This window comes from Nematostella vectensis, chromosome 13, assembly GCF_932526225.1.
Source record: "Nematostella vectensis chromosome 13, jaNemVect1.1, whole genome shotgun sequence".
Lineage (NCBI taxonomy): Eukaryota > Metazoa > Cnidaria > Anthozoa > Actiniaria > Edwardsiidae > Nematostella > Nematostella vectensis.
In genome coordinates this window covers 8,531,298-8,547,645 of record NC_064046.1, presented here as the reverse complement: position 1 = coordinate 8,547,645, position 16,348 = coordinate 8,531,298, and the positions used below count along the sequence as shown (strand labels likewise).

At 40.9% G+C, this 16,348-nt stretch overlaps 2 protein-coding genes across 4 annotated transcripts; one reads left to right on the top strand and one right to left on the bottom strand.

The window, feature by feature from the left end:
* Positions 1–354: 354 nt before the first annotated feature.
* LOC5503478 lies at positions 355–7,602 on the bottom strand. The gene is made up of 7 exons (XM_032371830.2): positions 7,448–7,602; positions 6,647–6,919; positions 5,247–5,316; positions 4,603–4,802; positions 2,501–2,682; positions 2,126–2,186; positions 355–1,982 (listed from the first exon to the last, which is right to left on the bottom strand). Exons 1-7 carry the CDS (start codon positions 7,497–7,499, stop codon positions 1,666–1,668), a joined length of 1,155 nt encoding a protein of 384 aa, XP_032227721.2. The 5' UTR covers positions 7,500–7,602; the 3' UTR covers positions 355–1,665.
* Positions 7,603–9,565: 1,963 nt separating this feature from the next.
* On the top strand, positions 9,566–15,877 carry LOC5503473 (core-binding factor subunit beta). 3 transcript variants are annotated; one of them, XM_032371836.2, is made up of 6 exons: positions 9,566–9,828; positions 9,905–9,991; positions 10,079–10,180; positions 12,710–12,826; positions 13,155–13,291; positions 14,190–15,877. In XM_032371836.2, exons 1-6 carry the CDS (start codon positions 9,751–9,753, stop codon positions 14,245–14,247), a joined length of 579 nt encoding a protein of 192 aa, XP_032227727.1. In that variant the 5' UTR covers positions 9,566–9,750; the 3' UTR covers positions 14,248–15,877. The 3 variants fall into 3 exon arrangements, with proteins under 3 accessions (XP_032227727.1, XP_032227728.1, XP_001624566.1); XM_032371837.2 differs by having other exon boundaries at positions 9,567–9,828; positions 13,155–13,265; positions 14,206–15,877; XM_001624516.3 differs by having other exon boundaries at positions 9,568–9,828; positions 14,206–15,877.
* The last annotated feature ends 471 nt before the right edge of the window (positions 15,878–16,348 follow it).

The following is a 16,348-nucleotide window of genomic DNA, read 5'->3' as shown; positions in this document are numbered from 1 at the left end:
TATCACACAAATGATCTTGCTTTTCGCTAAGGGGGACGGGGCTTATTATTTTGAGCCCTCTGACAAGCATGTGTGCTGGTTTGACTCTTTATGAAGGACCCCCTCCTCCCCTCCCGAAAACTGTACTGACTGCCTATCTAATTGCTTGACAGACTGACTCGATGGCAGTCAGTCGTTCACTTTGTAGGTTGAATACTGACAGACCGTACTCCCTTGGGGAGCGGGAGTTAGGAGAGCTATGGCTTTTTAGATATGTAGAGTATATCTTACTAATAGTTTTCGATATTCTGCGGACTCTCTTCGAAGATTTCTAACATCTAATGAATGATAGATAATTAAGAAAGACGCGCCACATTTGAAAGGTACCGCCTTTATTTTATTGTGGTTTCACGTGAAGCTTTATTACATTGGTGCTCGAATATATTGACATCAAAAAAATTTAGCCAAAAATTGTCGTTTTTGCCAAACGCGGTAACTTCCATATAAGGAAACTAATATACCTTTTTTGGAAAAACTGCATAATTTTGTCATTTTTAAGGTTGCCGTACCGCAGGTGCTTCGTAAACATTATGACTTGTAATCAGGAGAGAAAAACAGTGACTGTGAGAATCTTTGGTCAAGGGAGAAAGTATCTGAAAAGAAACTAAGAGTCCTCGGTACCAGTCCCTCAAAACGACAACGTTTTCTTCATATAATAAAAGAATGTAATATATTAATGGTTTAGGAGATCACTCCTTCGGACACCTTCGGGGCTGGACCACGTGACCGCTTAACAGAGCCCAAAACGTATTAATAACACAAGCTCTACATTTATCCATTCACAAACAGTCTATAAAGATAATACGGCAACTTGATGCATCAGTGTTAATTATTGCCGAGCTCTAAAATATATAAGGTGCGAGTCATTGACGACAATCTGGCAAAATAATTGAACTACAAACTGGGTGAACCTCGGCCAAGTGACCGCTTAATAAAGGTCAAATGCAGTGGTATTTGGCAAACGGAACGGGCGCCCCTTGCTTAATAGAAGTGACCGCTAAGTCTGAGGTAAATATGAGGGAAAACACTTTTTTTCTTGACCGTTGAGTTAACTTATCATACACACATAATCTAAATCTAACCAGGCTCTAACAGAGTTTTATTTTTTAGAGTAAACTTTAGAATTAGGGAGTTCTCTTTTTAGTGCAAATAGAACAAACATTCTGCGTATATTTTCTCCGCTGTTTACGCAGCCTGCTTGCCGGCTCTCACTCGGGGTTTTGCGAAAATGTTTTGTTTTTGAATATTGGGAATTCTTTGGCGCGAAAAGGCCGAGGAGCGTTGGGAGAGGGTGCTTCCAGCTTCCTCCGCAGTCATCTCTTCTCATCGGAATGAAAAAGCGTTTTTTTCGGTGCGGAGTTCTTGTGGCAAAAAAACGTAGGGGGAGGTACCAGTCTCCCGCGTCCTAAAATCGCAAACACAGGAAATCCTAATCTGAATAAAGGCCATTACAGAGTAGAGTTGTCTGCGGAGGATAGGAGGCCAGTGTGCTTCCTCGTACCAGCGCACCTCGGCCTTCGCTTCCCACAGAACTCCCAGTATTCGAAAACAGAATTTCCCGTTAACCTCGAATAAGAACCGGCTATCATGCTACTGTTCACGGGTCAGCGGTCTCTTTTACAACAATCAGGACAACAAATTGACTATAACTGCGCATGCGAGTATGAAGAGTACGCTGACCCCTGCCCTAAAGGCGCCGTTGCATCCTAGACCGCTGCAGCATTTATATGAACACTCGGCGGAACCTTTGCCAGAGCATACCCCGGTAGCGAGCAGACAGGTCAGGTAGTCTCTGGAGCAGCCTTTCTCGTAGGTTCCGTTGTTATGCTTCGTGAAGCAGTTAGACTGAGCTCCTTCCATTAGACTGCATTCAATCAAATACTGATTCTCTGTGCAGTCTTCTGACGAGACTTTCGAGTTGCAGTAATAGCATTTTGGGTAATCTGGAAAAAAATATCAGGAGTCCACTAAACAAACTGAGACAAAATTTTGTAGATTTCAATGTGTAGGTGATTTGAACAACTACGTTTTTTTTCATTAGTTCAATGATTATTAATCGTAATATTGATTGACGTCGTGATCTTACTGTTAGGAGCGTCGGGATTGTTACAATATCCATAAGGGCAGCATGAGATATGGCAGTTTGTCTGGAGACAAAAAAAGAAGGTTAGAAGCAAAAAAGAAAAACATGTCTCCCCTCACCGGGCGATACAAATGTACATGCGAATGCGAGTGACTCTAAGAATCCATTACCACCGGTTAATTAAAGAGAGTAACCTAGATATTTTCCATCAAATATCGTCAATAACTTAATCAGAATTAATTCCTAGATTTTTTATTTTCCTTGCGAATAAACTGTTGTATTTTCAATAATAAACAATAACAGCGGAGTGGTTGATTGACATTTAGTATCCCCTCCAGTCCCTCGCTCGTTATTCAACTGACGGTTGTCTAGTAATACCTTTCCAGCGCAGCCATGTTGTTTTCCTGTATCTGTGCAGTTGGACATACATCCAGCAGTCGTCACTCGGCTTTTTTCGCCCGCGATCACCTTGGTCTGGTTCATGACGTAGCAGTATGCTTGGTTTGAACACGTGACCGGACTACAGCTGGATTTGCTGCTGCACTGATAGCAATTGACATCTTTTTTTGGGCGAAAAAAAGTAGAAAGAAAATAAAGAAAAAACTTTATTAGAAATCTCAGTTAACAGGTGCGTGCCTTAAAGAAATGCCGGGTGTGGTCCAGAGTAGTAATGCACAGAACACGGATCAAGTTCAAATCGGCATCCTTAACTATGGAAATTTGTCAATATAGATCCATCTAGATCTCCTTTTTCAGGATAGAGGCACGATAGGACATTATCGAGTAAAGAGAAGATGAGTAACGAGCTCGACCTTCTGCGCATTATAAAATGTGAAGATAAGACTTGTTTACCCTCTGCCCTAAAGCTTTTAGATGAAGGCAATTTAACATTCATTGACCAAAGAGCAATGGCTTTTGTCAGGGAAGTACACTCTACTGTTAGAGAATTCGTGAATGACGCTTGTTTTGATAGGTATAAAAGTAAATTGTTAGAAGTAGCCCATTTCAATGCGGTCAACAACTCTAATATTTTTAGAGCTTTTAAATCCTTCCTCGGAGATACGAAAATCGACTGTGCAATTATCGAAAGTGTTTGTACAGAGTTTGTTACCAAAGTGTGTAATACTCGTGTCAAAGAGTATTTTAGGGGTAAATTTGAGAGGGATCTGGCACTCGATGGTAAGGTAGTGGACGCTGATCAGAATTTAAGAGATACTTTTTAAAGACACACAGTGTGCTAAAAAAGCACAGTAGGGGACTTGCACTAAGAGATCACACGTGACCTTTTGATAGATACTATAGAAATGATGTGATCTCTTAGCGCAAGTCCCCCACTGAGATGTCTTTTATTTTGATTAAAACCTTACCGGTGTCGTTTTTTTACTGGGAGACTTCGGGCTTTTTTTCCCTCTAAAACATGTACTTTTTTACCACTAGAAAGCTTCTTCTCTACTTATTCAGTAACGACTGTATATACTTTGTAAATTTTTAACTTCATATGCTTATTGAAACAAAGTTTTAAGTGTAAATGTAAAGAAGGAGTAATAGGAATGTTTTAAATACAGTGTTTGGAATCAGCACTTAAAAACCCTCCACCCAATCATTCAAAATTCCCACATGGTGGGTTGGTGGTATGAAATTCCAAATCTTTTCTGGGATTACAGAAACCACTTTAGGCTAAATAAATCAATGCTATTATTTTCATATCTTTTGCTATTACAAAGCTTTACACGACTTAGCAACAAATTACTCCAACAATATATCCCAAGATGATTATCTATGAGAGTTTCTTTGTTGGTTTTTCTTATTTACAGTATAATTAAAAAAGTTTGGACCAACTAGTGATAAAGCATCCCTTGATAATTTATGAAGGTCAGAGTGCAGGTTTCTTGAGCTTTTCGAGAGTACCAGTGTATCAGCTGCCTTGTATTCCCCGGTAAAGCATATGCCATAACTGCCCCATACATACCATGTGAGTGTGAGTCAACAATCATTGTTGGCCCATTTCCCCAAAACAGTAGTGCAATGCTCTCTTGGTCAAACACAAGCGCAAGAAAATCAAGCAGTTGCGTTCGCTTCCGCTTTCGCTTGCGTTCGCTTCCGCTTTCGCTTGCGTTCTAGCGAGATTCGGAAAATTACGTGGGTTGCGCTAACGTTCGAGAACCAACCTTGAATGGTACTCGTTCACGACGTAAAAATGACCGATATGTCAACCTGTCCCATGTGACATATCCCTTCGGGGTCTCCGATTACTTTTAGATACTGGTCTTTCAGAACCGTAGAAGGCCCCGTAAGATTGGGGGAGTGGGGGGCACAATACAAAATCATTAATAAAATATTGGGGGGGGGGGGGGCACAGCCACGCCCCTTCTGATCACTCCCTTTTCATTTTCGAAGATATTGGGGGACACGTGCCCCCAGTGCCCCACCCCTTGCTATGGCCCTAGTCTTCCATGGTGCAATAATTGAGAGCTAAATACCTTGTAACTGGTAAACCTCGTTGCTAAGGGACCCTCCTGTGCCATCCGCATCACAGTTCGAAGCGTTTCCATGCTTGTTGTAAGTTGACGCCGCGTCCGCACCAGAATAACAGTTCCCTCCAGATTGAACGCCGAAAACGGAATAGCCATCACTGCGGGCATTATCTGCGCATGTGCGAACTGCAACATCTCTGTCCCACCTATATTTTAAGCAAATAGAGTGAGGAAGATGAAGGAAGAATTTACACCAGCTACAAAAACATTCACATGGCAATGAAGAGACTAGAAGGACTACAGTCAAGCTGCACAAAAACATGATGGTATCTTAGGCGTGTGAGAATCAGGTAAATAGACCAACAGAGGCAGATATATATTATGTTTCTGTGAAAACAGAGAAGTTTCATCCTGACGTCTTTCAGCATCAGCCTTTCGTCTTCCACTCCGTTTTCACCATGGCGTTGAACATGCAATACTTTGTGCGGAGGTTATGTAAACCCTTTAAGCAATCTTTTCTCAGCCCTGCCATAACAAGTCCCCCCCCCCCCCCCAAACGTTAAATTCTAAGGGAATGCGAATAATCCAGCATTCCAGTGATTAACTTCTTATCACTTATTTTTAATACCACAAAAACACACATTTCTTACTTTCCATAATGCTTGCTCATTGATCTGTTGGCATTGTTGTCACCGTAGCAACCAAGACGCTTGTAGGAAACTGAGAAAATAATCCAGGAATAAGGGAGTGATAGGCGTCATCCATCCGCCATGCACAGTTATCAATAAAAATAGCGTTAAAGCCGCATTGTCACCAGTTTACTTCCGGTCGATTACCTAACAAAATCCGATGATTTTTAACGGGAAACGCGAAAAATATTTCAAAATATTGGAAGCAGTGTGTCTATTGGAAGTTTCTTTGAGGGTGTGATTGGTAATTTAGAGCGGATGGCCTGTAAAATATATCGGATTCTAATAGATTCTTTTGTCTTTTAACGGTTGAGGTTTCCGTCAGACCTCCGAAAGTAAACTGGTGACAATGCGGCTTTTAATAAAGTGTTACACATAAAGGCCCTATGTGCCAACAGGAGTGAGGAGTAAGATAACAGTGAAAGCATAAAAAAGTTAACAATTACTAGATTTACTAACCCTTTGTACACCGCCTTTTCCCACCTTAAATTTGCGATAGATAAATTTCACATATGACAGCCGCATGCTCTATGATTCTACCGGTGAGCTAAAAGCATATCACAAAACCAAGCCCCCCCCCCCTCCCTTCCCCATATTATTGGCACAGTTGGACAAAATTTCTAGGCTAGAAATGCGAAGCTATGGTCGGTGTAAGCGGTAAAACAAAACAAAAATATATGCTCTATGATTCTACCGGTGAGCTAAAAGCATATCACAAGACCAAGCCCCCCCCTCCCTTCCCCATATTATTGGCACAGTTGGACAAAATTTCTAGGCTAGAAATGCGAAGCTATGGTCGGTGTAAGCGGTAAAACAAAACAAAAATATATGCTCTATGATTCTACCGGTGAGCTAAAAGCATATAACAAGACCAAGTCCCCCCCCTCCCTTCCCCATATTATTGGCACAGTTGGACAAAATTTCTAGGCTAGAAATGCGAAGCTATGGTCGGTGTAAGCGGTAAAACAAACCAAAAATATATGCTCTATGATTCTACCGGTGAGCTAAAAGCATATAACAAGACCAAGTCCCCCCCCTCCCTTCCCTCATATTATTGGCACAGTTGGACAAAATTTCTAGGCTAGAAATGCGAAGCTATGGTCGGTGTAAGCGGTAAAACAAAACAAAAATATATGCTCTATGATTCTACCGGTGAGCTAAAAGCATATAACAAGACCAAGTCCCCCCCCCCCCTCCCTTCCCCATATTATTGGCACAGTTGGACAAAATTTCTAGGCTAGAAATGCGAAGCTATGGTTGGTGTAAGCGGTAAAACAAAACAAAAATAAATAAAGGGTCGGCCGCAAGCGGTCTTTCCCTTTTCCCCTCAGATCGTTATCTAGGCATGGTGGTGGCATTACCTCTGAACTCATACACTTCGTTAGCCCAGATTCCCCCCATGCCATTGGAACAGCCGGACGAGACTCCTAGGTTTTTGTACGTTGCAGCTGCTGTTTCCTTAGAGTAACACTCCTTTCCATTCTGGACTCCAAACACTGAGTAGCCTTTTCTTGCTGCAAGCTTAGCACAATCGGCAACCGACTTTACGTTCATCGATAACACATCGGACATTGTGCGGATCCAGTTGTCTTTGAAACAGCCGAGACGAGTGTAATCGGTGACGTCAGGAATAGCTGGTGATAAATGAACATATATCAATTATTTACACGATAGAAACAAGTGAATGGGCTTGATGTTTAGCATACTTCTTGAAATATTCTATTTTTACATACTCCCTTTAAATACCACCTCAATAATGCAAACATATCAATTAAACCTGCATACTATACCCAAGAAAAATAATAAATAAATTCTGTATTGATCCAGGCTCGTAAGTAGGCTCTGGGGTTCGGAAAAAACCCATTCGATTGTCCGCTCTTATGAAGGAAAAATCAAGTACCACTGCTGCAAGCTAGGATGAGCAAAATGGTCCGCTAAATGGGTATACGAAACCCCAGGGCCGTGGCCAGATTAGGCAAGTGAGGCACTCACCTCGCTAAAATTTTGATGTTTAGTGTTTAACAATTGAAAAGTATGAGATAAAACACCTGCTTTTGTTGGGTTTATCGTTCAGTGGCTAGCTTTGCCTCGGTAATATTTTGATTCTAGCTACAGGCCTAAACCCTCGCTCAAATTCCTAGCTACGGGTCTGTTCTACATACCTTCAATGAGTGAGAACTGCAAAGCCATGATAAATACGATGGAGGAAAACATTTTGATGATGGCCCTTCTGCGCTGTTTCGAGATTTATTGTAGTGTAGTTGTTTGACGGAGCTGGTCTCTGTACAAAATGAAAAACACCCTGGGGACTTCAGCATTGTGCTATTCATAAAGGGTTTTTTCTTAATGCATTTTTATTGGTCGAGAATTGGATAGCAACGAATGTTTGAATAACATAGTTACAAGTATTAGCATAACTTAACCAGATTTCCTAATCTAAGGAAATCCATAATTGATGTTTATACGACTACCGTTTTATACCTGCCATTTAAAGTTATTTTAACTTTTAAGGCAATCTTTCTAAAGGCAAATCAAAATAAACAGAAATACAGTCGAATAATCTTATATTAGCCAAATTTGGGTGACAGAGAAAAGCTGAAAACGGATTGAACAATTGAACAATTGAATTGAACAATTGAAGTCAACATATAACAATAAATTGCTAGGCAAAAAGTGAGTGAGTGAGTGTAATCGATTACAAACTAGAAGGGGGCTATTCGATAGAGACCCATAAATTTTATATTCAAAACAATACTGCACATATTTTAGTACGGTGAGGTACTCGCGAAACTGAGATCACAGCTAAGAGAACTTGTCGAACCTAGGGCTAGAACAATAGAAAAAAAACGTAAATTCGCCCTCCCTCCGGCATTTGTTCGGCATGCCTTTCGGGCTTATTCCAGTGTAAGGTTTACTTTAAAATTGCAACCATTCCCATGCTATTGAGATCCATATACCTATCAATGTCGACAATGCACTATGCTTTTTGTTTCATTGCAACACAAAATTTTCGTCATTTTTTTGTGTTATTGCTACCAACTGGAAATCAGGTACCGCTCTTTCGCGCGGCCAAGATAAGAGAGTGAAATTCTGTAGAAAATTCAGACTTAAAAGCGATCTGGGATTCGTGTCGGGGAAAATACATGCGGGATTCGGGAATGGAATTTTTCACTTGATGGATAGTGTGGCTTCTATCGGGATAACGGGTTTTGGGAAAAAGTATCAGGATTTGGCTAGCTATTGTGGACCCTCACCCCAGTCACTTTCATGAGCCTTCCGTCACACTATTTGAATATTACCTTACATTCACACAGGTTGCCCACAAAGGTAGCCCACACAGCTAGTTACACACTACGTGACACTCACACAGGTAACCCACACAGCTACCAGAGACAAGCAAGCCGCATGTTCGAGGATCCAGCGTACTTTGCGGGCGCTCCCAAAGGTCACTACCGCAGAAGAGCTGGTAGTTACCTTTGAGAGCGGCCGCAAAGTACGCTGGATCCTCGAGCATGAGCAAGCCGTTCACTTTTTTTGGTCACCAGTGCCTCCGGACTTTTCTTGTCCAGCGACGCTCAGCCAAAATGCCGCAACGAGCGAAGCGAGGCATTTTCGCTGCATTTTTTTCGCGGTATTTTCGTTGAGCGTCACTGGACGAGAAAAGTGTGAAGGCTCTGGTACAATCGCGTTTTCATAGCGCGGACCCTTTTTAAGGCGACTCTTGCGTGTCGACACAGAGGACAGATGTGGTAGGGAAAAGCGTGACTCGCAGCACGCGAATATTAACGCAATAAATCACGCGCACGCACTGTTAATGGCACACGTAGAAGGCGAATCCCCGTGATGTCTCGCCCAGCTACATTTCCCTTCCCGCTCATTTCCACGCACCCTCTTTCCCCCACACACTCCGCTTGACTCACTGCGTTACTTCCGGTTAACACGCTTCCGCCCACTGTCACGTACTACAAATTGTGTCGATATTAAATCATTTGAACTGCTTGTGCGGGGTTAAATCGGTGCGATAGAAAAATAAGAAACTGCTGAAGGCTACGGAGGATTAAAATTCCTAGATCTAGACGATTTAGGACGAGATTTGCGCGGTTTGCCTTGTTGACGTCCGTGCAAAAGAACGGAGTGGCGTTTGCTAATTTTGGATAAATTAGTCACGCCTCGCTGCATACGCGTGCCCTGTTTTTGTACGGTTCAATGAGTGGGCAAATGGACCAATATGAAGCCAGAGTTGCTTCTCGTGATTGGCAGGTAATACAATGCCCTCCGCTTGTTGTCATTGTGCCGAGTAGGGGCAGTGTAGACTGTGTAAGACTAGGCTTACGGAAGTTTCGTCATTTTAGGTATGAAATTTCATCAAGAGAACACGCGTGAGAAGCCGTGAGGACACAACAGATTTAAATGATATAAAAAACACCAAGTTCAAACTCAAAGTAGAAACAAATAGAACGCAAAAATGCCCAGGGTGGTACCGGAACAGAAGCAAAAATTTGAGAACGATGAGATGTTCAGAAAACTCGCTCGTGAATCCGAGGTAAGCCTAAAAGATTGAGTTTTTGAGAAGTGTCAAAGTTGAGTTCAACTTTGTGGAATTCATTATTTTGCTTTAGATTAAATACACCGGGTACAGGGATAGATCGCACGAGGAAAGAGTTGTTCGATTCCAAACAGAGATACGCGACGGACAATCCAATGTAGTAAGTACAGTAGCAAAGAGTCGGATTCCTTTGCTTTAAACAGAAGTGTTTCAACAATTGAATTACGCGCTTCTCTGTTTTCCTCAGGCTTATGTTGCTTCAGGGACAAACCTTACACTGCATTTCCCAAAAGCCGAGGATGGATTCATACGGAGTGAGTTCTTAGATTTCGATCGAGAGCCAGGCAAGGTAAATCGCAATAAAGAAATAAGCTATTCCGTGTAGTTATAATTTGATCATAATGAGTATTTAGGGATTTAAAAATGGACAAAAGCGCGCCGGGAGTAAAGAGTTTGTCAATGTGTATATGTTTATAGTTCGTCCTAGTTTGTGGCTTCCAGGGCAGTTGTTGTTTATACATTAACGCGCGCGCATTCTGGTTCGACGCCAAAACTTATAGTCTCTGTTGGGGTGTGTAGAGTCGCCAAAGACGGACGGTTTCCGTTTTAACATAAGATCTATTTTTGTCGGATAAATAACCTAATTTACCGTGCTCTTCCTCCATTAATGAGGCAATTTTCATCGCAAACAGCTGGCGAGCAAAATATAGCAGGTCGCAATAGAATATTTAAGTGTAGATTTTTTGTTATTGGAATAATAAAATAACAATTACGATCGTAGGACAAAACGATCATAAAATCCTCTGGAAAATATCTTTTCTCGGTAATCATCACGTTGAATGAGTGCCGCTTTGTTTCTGTAGTGTTATTTCCGCCGGTTTTTTTCTGTAGTTTTAGAAATCATGCCAAGATACTCATGTCGACAATTACCCACGTGCGACAGTTTGTAGTAAATTATTGATTAAGGGGAGCTTCAACGAAAAAAAAAAAAACACTTTAATGGCTTCCCAGCACTTGCATGGTTTTCAGTCGAAGGCTAGGATGCCATTCAACAGCAAATCCTCTAAGATGTTTGGCAAGCTTTTTTTGTCTTGAATAGAAATTTCTTTCAAGCGATGTACAACCGTGAAAAGTATTTTTCCACCCGTTGATTTTCTACAGCAAATCAAATAATCCATCGCGTTTGCCATAAATGAAATTCATTTTCCCCTTAAAAAAGCTTAACTAAACCAGAATTCATGTAGAAATCTACTCACACAAAAAATCCTTCTATCGTGATATAACGATTTTCAATGCTAGATGTGGGTTGGGAGTTATTTTTTCGATTACAAACAATCGGAAACAGTGAGTAGATCAAGCAAATAATAATGAAAAGAAAGTGAAAATCACTTAAAGCAGGTGCTTAGCGTGCCAGCTGTGGTAATGTAATGGTATTTAGTTACAATAAACTTGACCATGGCTACTGATTCTGTACACAACGCGAGAGTACGATTCTAAGTTTACCACACCTTCCCTCGTTAAAGCAAAGTTTTTCATTTTTATATCATTCATTAAGAATATATATATTTTTTGGGTGAAATTCAAACACTTTAGCTTTTAGTCGAATCTTTTGTTCAAATTCATTTGCATTTTGTTCGGTATATGCATTCGCTTATTTTAATTCATGCTTTACCGCAAGCCCAAAGATAAAGTTCACCCCGAAATTGGAATCTCCGATGCTTGTTTCTTTAACTAGGGGTCAAGATTGATGACAGTATCTTTCGTTGAGAATAAAGATAAAACCCTTCCCCATTGAGCCCCACCTAGAATCATGCCTTTCTCTTATGATGCAAGAAAGATTTGTATTGTAAATGATTGGCATGATCTAAAATATCTTACTAGCATGGCAATAAAATACATCGTACAAGCAAAAACTTTCTGGATTTCTGGTCCTTTGAGATGATAAAAAGCGGAACAACAACAAAAAAACGTAGCGAAAAAAATCGAATCGAAATGATTTGGGCTAACCTCCAGCTTCAAATATCAAATGTCTCACACCAATTGTCGATTAGGGCTATTTCAATCTCCTTTAATTATCTTTTTTCCTTAAAAGGAATGTGCTTTATCAATATACGGATTGCTAATTTTCACTGCTGACTTTTGGTTTATGCCTCTGTAAAATGCATCTTTCATTTCAAATGTTACTATCTGTAAAATAAGCGTAGATGTGGAAACTTGTAATTTTGATTCTATTAGACTTTGGAAAGAATTCAGTTCACACTCGCCGAAAAGTCTCTACCTATTTGGGATTTCCTCTACTATAGCTGCAACGGAAAACCATACCGAAAGATTCATTGCGTTGCTGTTTTGATGGAGAAAGGTATCGAGATCCAGATCTTTCTATATCAGCTACATGGTGACCACAAATTTGTAGAGAAAAAGCCACAGGAACCTCTAGGCTGCGCGGACACTGTTTTTAATGACGTCATCTTTTTTCTCGCTTGTTCCGCCATTTTGGATCCATATGAGTACAATTGACCGAGTGTAGCCTGGGGACTAGGCTACGGTGCGTAGCTAGATGTAGCATCAAAAGGGCACGCACTCCACTCCCCCTCAGGAAATCCTGTCTCAGGAACGCCCAGAGAGAGGTAGTTTTATAACTGCAAAGAAAAATTCATTGGGTTTCCTGTGGTCGATAAGAGCTGTGAGGTCACAGGAAACGATCTCCCTGAACTCTGTGGGTGTTCTGTTGATGAGCTCGTTCCAGACACCAAAATGCCTCACGGTTCACTTCGAGCAAAGGAAATCCTATAAGAACGCCTAAGACTTCGGTCACCGATAGCTACATATTTATGTCTAAATCACATAATGATCACAATTTTTTTTTATCTCTTTGTAGGTTCACATCAAGAGCCATTTTATTCTGAACGGAGTATGCATCATTTTCAAAGGCTGGATAGACCTTCAGAGGCTTGATGGCATTGGTTACATCGAGTATGACGAAGAGAAAGCAAGGGTAAGAAGTCCAGAGGGGAGGGGACGGGGAAGAAAGACCTCTAAAGACTTTGTGGCGTTGGCCACGCCCGTGATTGTATAGTTTTTTGGGGGTTAAAAGATAGACCTCCAGAGACTTGAAGGTTCCTCCAGAGGAATCTTCATAGTGGGATTGGCCATATGGTTTAAGACAAGAAAGCAAGGGTATTGTGTCTAAAGGAAAAGGGGGGTCGTGTTTGTATAGTTTTATGGGATTAAAAGAGCGGGGCTAGGGCCGGCCGGATTTGTTACTTTTTCTTAACTCTTCGCCCAGTAATGATGCCCAATGTTTCCCTGATATGACTTTTCAGAAAGAAGATAAGATAATGCGCGAGACCCTGGAACAGGCGAAGCAAAGACTGGCGGAGTTTGAAGAGAGGCAGCGACAGTGGCGAGAAGAACAACAGAGAAAGGAGAGCGAGGCAAGTACTCACCACCATAGATTTAGGTAAATGCAACAAGGTTTGTCTTTATTTTATTATTTCTTAATTAGCCTTGCGAACAATAGCAACATAACGCAGCGACACGAGTACGCGCCCGTAACGTAAGACCATCCTCGATGTCGAAAGAAAACACGGCCGTAACAGAGGGAGGGGCACTAGGGCCCGTGTCAGCCCCACCACAATAATTCAAGGCACAAGACTATTGTTTTTCACTAAGAGTGCCCCCTCTATATTTCTAAGGGTACCAGGCCTTGCTTCTGTTAATTGCGTCATTTTTGCGACGTTGTACCTCCATCGAGTTTCTTATAAGCCTTTCAGCTAAAATTAATAGCAAATCTGGTTGGCGCGCATCGTGGTATCGTTGTATGGTGCTACTGTGCTCAATGCATTATTATTTGTGTTTTAGTCAACCAGGGGGGATCGAAATGTCCACTACGAACTCTTGCTATCTTTTCCATACAACAAATCATCCCCTGAACCCGGTAAAACACAAGATCTCGCTCTGAAAGAGCCCATTTCTCCCCAATATGGGTGTTTTTTAAATCTCCCCCATTGGTGTTCATCTCCCTTATTGGTGTTCAAATCTTCCTTATTGGTTTTCTAATCTCCTTATAGCTGTTCAAATATCCCTCATTGGTGTTCATATGTGTGCTCAGATCTCCCAAATCGTGTTGATATTTTCACCCTCGGTTTCGCAAAGGCGAGAGTGCGTGCTGATTTCTAAAAGAAGAAACCCCAATGTCCCTCACATTTAACTGTTGTAGCTATAGCGGGGGGACTAACTCCTTCCCGTGTCTACGCCCCCAGTTCCTTACGTTTACTCACATTAATCAATTTCTTTTTCTTTTCATTTAATCATTGGTTTTAAAAGGTGATGGATCATGCATGCACTGATGTGTACAGCCCTTATTCATTTCAGGCAAAATTAGGGCTGCGACATCATCCCAGTCACATGAAATGACCTTGATTTAATTATGACTACTTCTCCGGAGGGAGAAACAACACTGTAGCATGCCGAAGGGCCGAAACAAATAGACAATTGCTATAAGGTCGTCTAGGAGGCCGTCAGCTACAGGTGAAGCGTTGCATCTTCCTCGCATGGCAACCATAGACAGTGATCTAAAAGCACATCGAGGCATCCTTCTCAAGCATGGGACTAATGGTAACGTTGCCGTATGGTACACATCTTGCATAGTCAGCAAGTCAAAGGCCAGGCATGGAAATCAATTCGTAGTAAGACTTCGTTTTCGTGACTGGATGCACTAAACGGGATACGAAGTGCTTTGTCTTCATTTGGTGTGCGGGCATTGCGGGTCCCGTGTAATGACCTCTCCCGATGCTTCGTCGATTGGATTTTTACTGCGTTATTTACTGTGGCTCTTTTGGTAGCTTAGCTGAGAGCTGCTTGACAAAGATGATATAACTAACGTGGCGGCCACGCTACTGTAGTTAGATTGGACTTTCCCCCAAGTGTAGATATTGAGTTTGCTTATTGGTTTGCAAAGAAACTTTTTTCTTCCGCGACAGATGAATTTGAATATCCTGCAAATCTTATTGCAATAATTGAAAAAGTCTGGCTAGATTTCTTTTTTGCCAACCAATGAATAACAACAATGTATAGTATATAGATATCATAGATTTTATTTAAGATATAGAACTTTACCTAAAATGATTTGATTAGAGATTACATAAAATACAATTATAAACGAACGCCTCAGGAAACCTTCAGGTGGTTTTCTTCAAATTATTTACGAGGCAAAAGGAAATCATACGATATTTAAAACCTAAAAAGGAATCAAAGAAAAAGTTAATAAATAATAAGTCGCCTCCTTAAATGTCGTTGTCGCAAAATATATTTTTGTCGCGCGGCACGTTTTTTTTTTTTGCCGCAAAAATCGCAGCTCGCGTCGTGCGTCAAAAATTGCATCAATTTTGATTTTCCAATTTCACAAATGAACGCATCGCTCGCGTCTTACTTTCTAATTATGATAAGCAGGCATTTAAAATAAGTCGCATGCGACTCCTTTATATACACCTATTCCAAAATTACGTTTTCAGCGCAAATGGTAAATGCCAAATGGCATCCAAAAATACCAAGAGACCTCTTATTTTAGTGAAAGCAGGAAAATGTGTATATCTCGTGCGATTAGTTTATTTATTCTTTACTCTTAGAGGTAAACTGTACCTATTACAAGCCGCGATTTGTCGTACAAGTACCATTTGCCATTGCACCGACAACTTTTATTGAAATAGCTGTATAACGTAAGAATGCAATACCAGTAGAATGGTTCCCATGAACTCGCGAAACAAAGTTTTATGTGCAGTAAAGCCAGCTCCAAAAAGAGCAGACATTAGAGCGTATCAATGCTATAAAAGAGCAGACATTAGAGCGTATCAATGCTATATAAGCTTAAGTTTTTTTTCACGAGATTATGAAAACCACTTTATTGAAAGAGAACAAATCGCAACGCTATTTGCGATTATTTAATTTTATTTAAGAGATAAATAAGGAGAATGTTAATATTGTTTTGCGCATGCAGCCATTGATGTTGTAAAAAGTAAATCAATAAAATTATACTGTACAGAACAAATTATTTGCTTGAATAGACTTGAGCGATAGTTAATACTATAAGTTGAAAATAGAAAAGAATACAGGAAAACCGCCTGTGCGACGGGTTATTCTGGAGTTATTACAAAATTCAATTTGGCTCAACGAATGGGCCGGTTTCCAGACAATAGGGGTCTTGTGTTTATTACGCGTGAAAGCGAGGCTTTGGAAGGTTGGAGTTTGTTAATAGGCGTTTTTAATTTTTTCTAAACTTATCTTTTATGATAAAGCTAAGAGCAAACCACTTGGGGCTTGAAATGCAGTAATTGGTGAGAAAACTCTGCATAGTGTATATTCGAGGAAGGCTGTAAACAAACATAGACCTATCAAAGCCTCACTTTCGTGTTCGAACACGATCGGCCTATTTTCAATGTTTATTTTGGCCTCAGTCATTTCTTGTTTGACACTCAAACAGTCACGTGATTTCTCAGTGCAAAACGCGCATTCTAGCAAA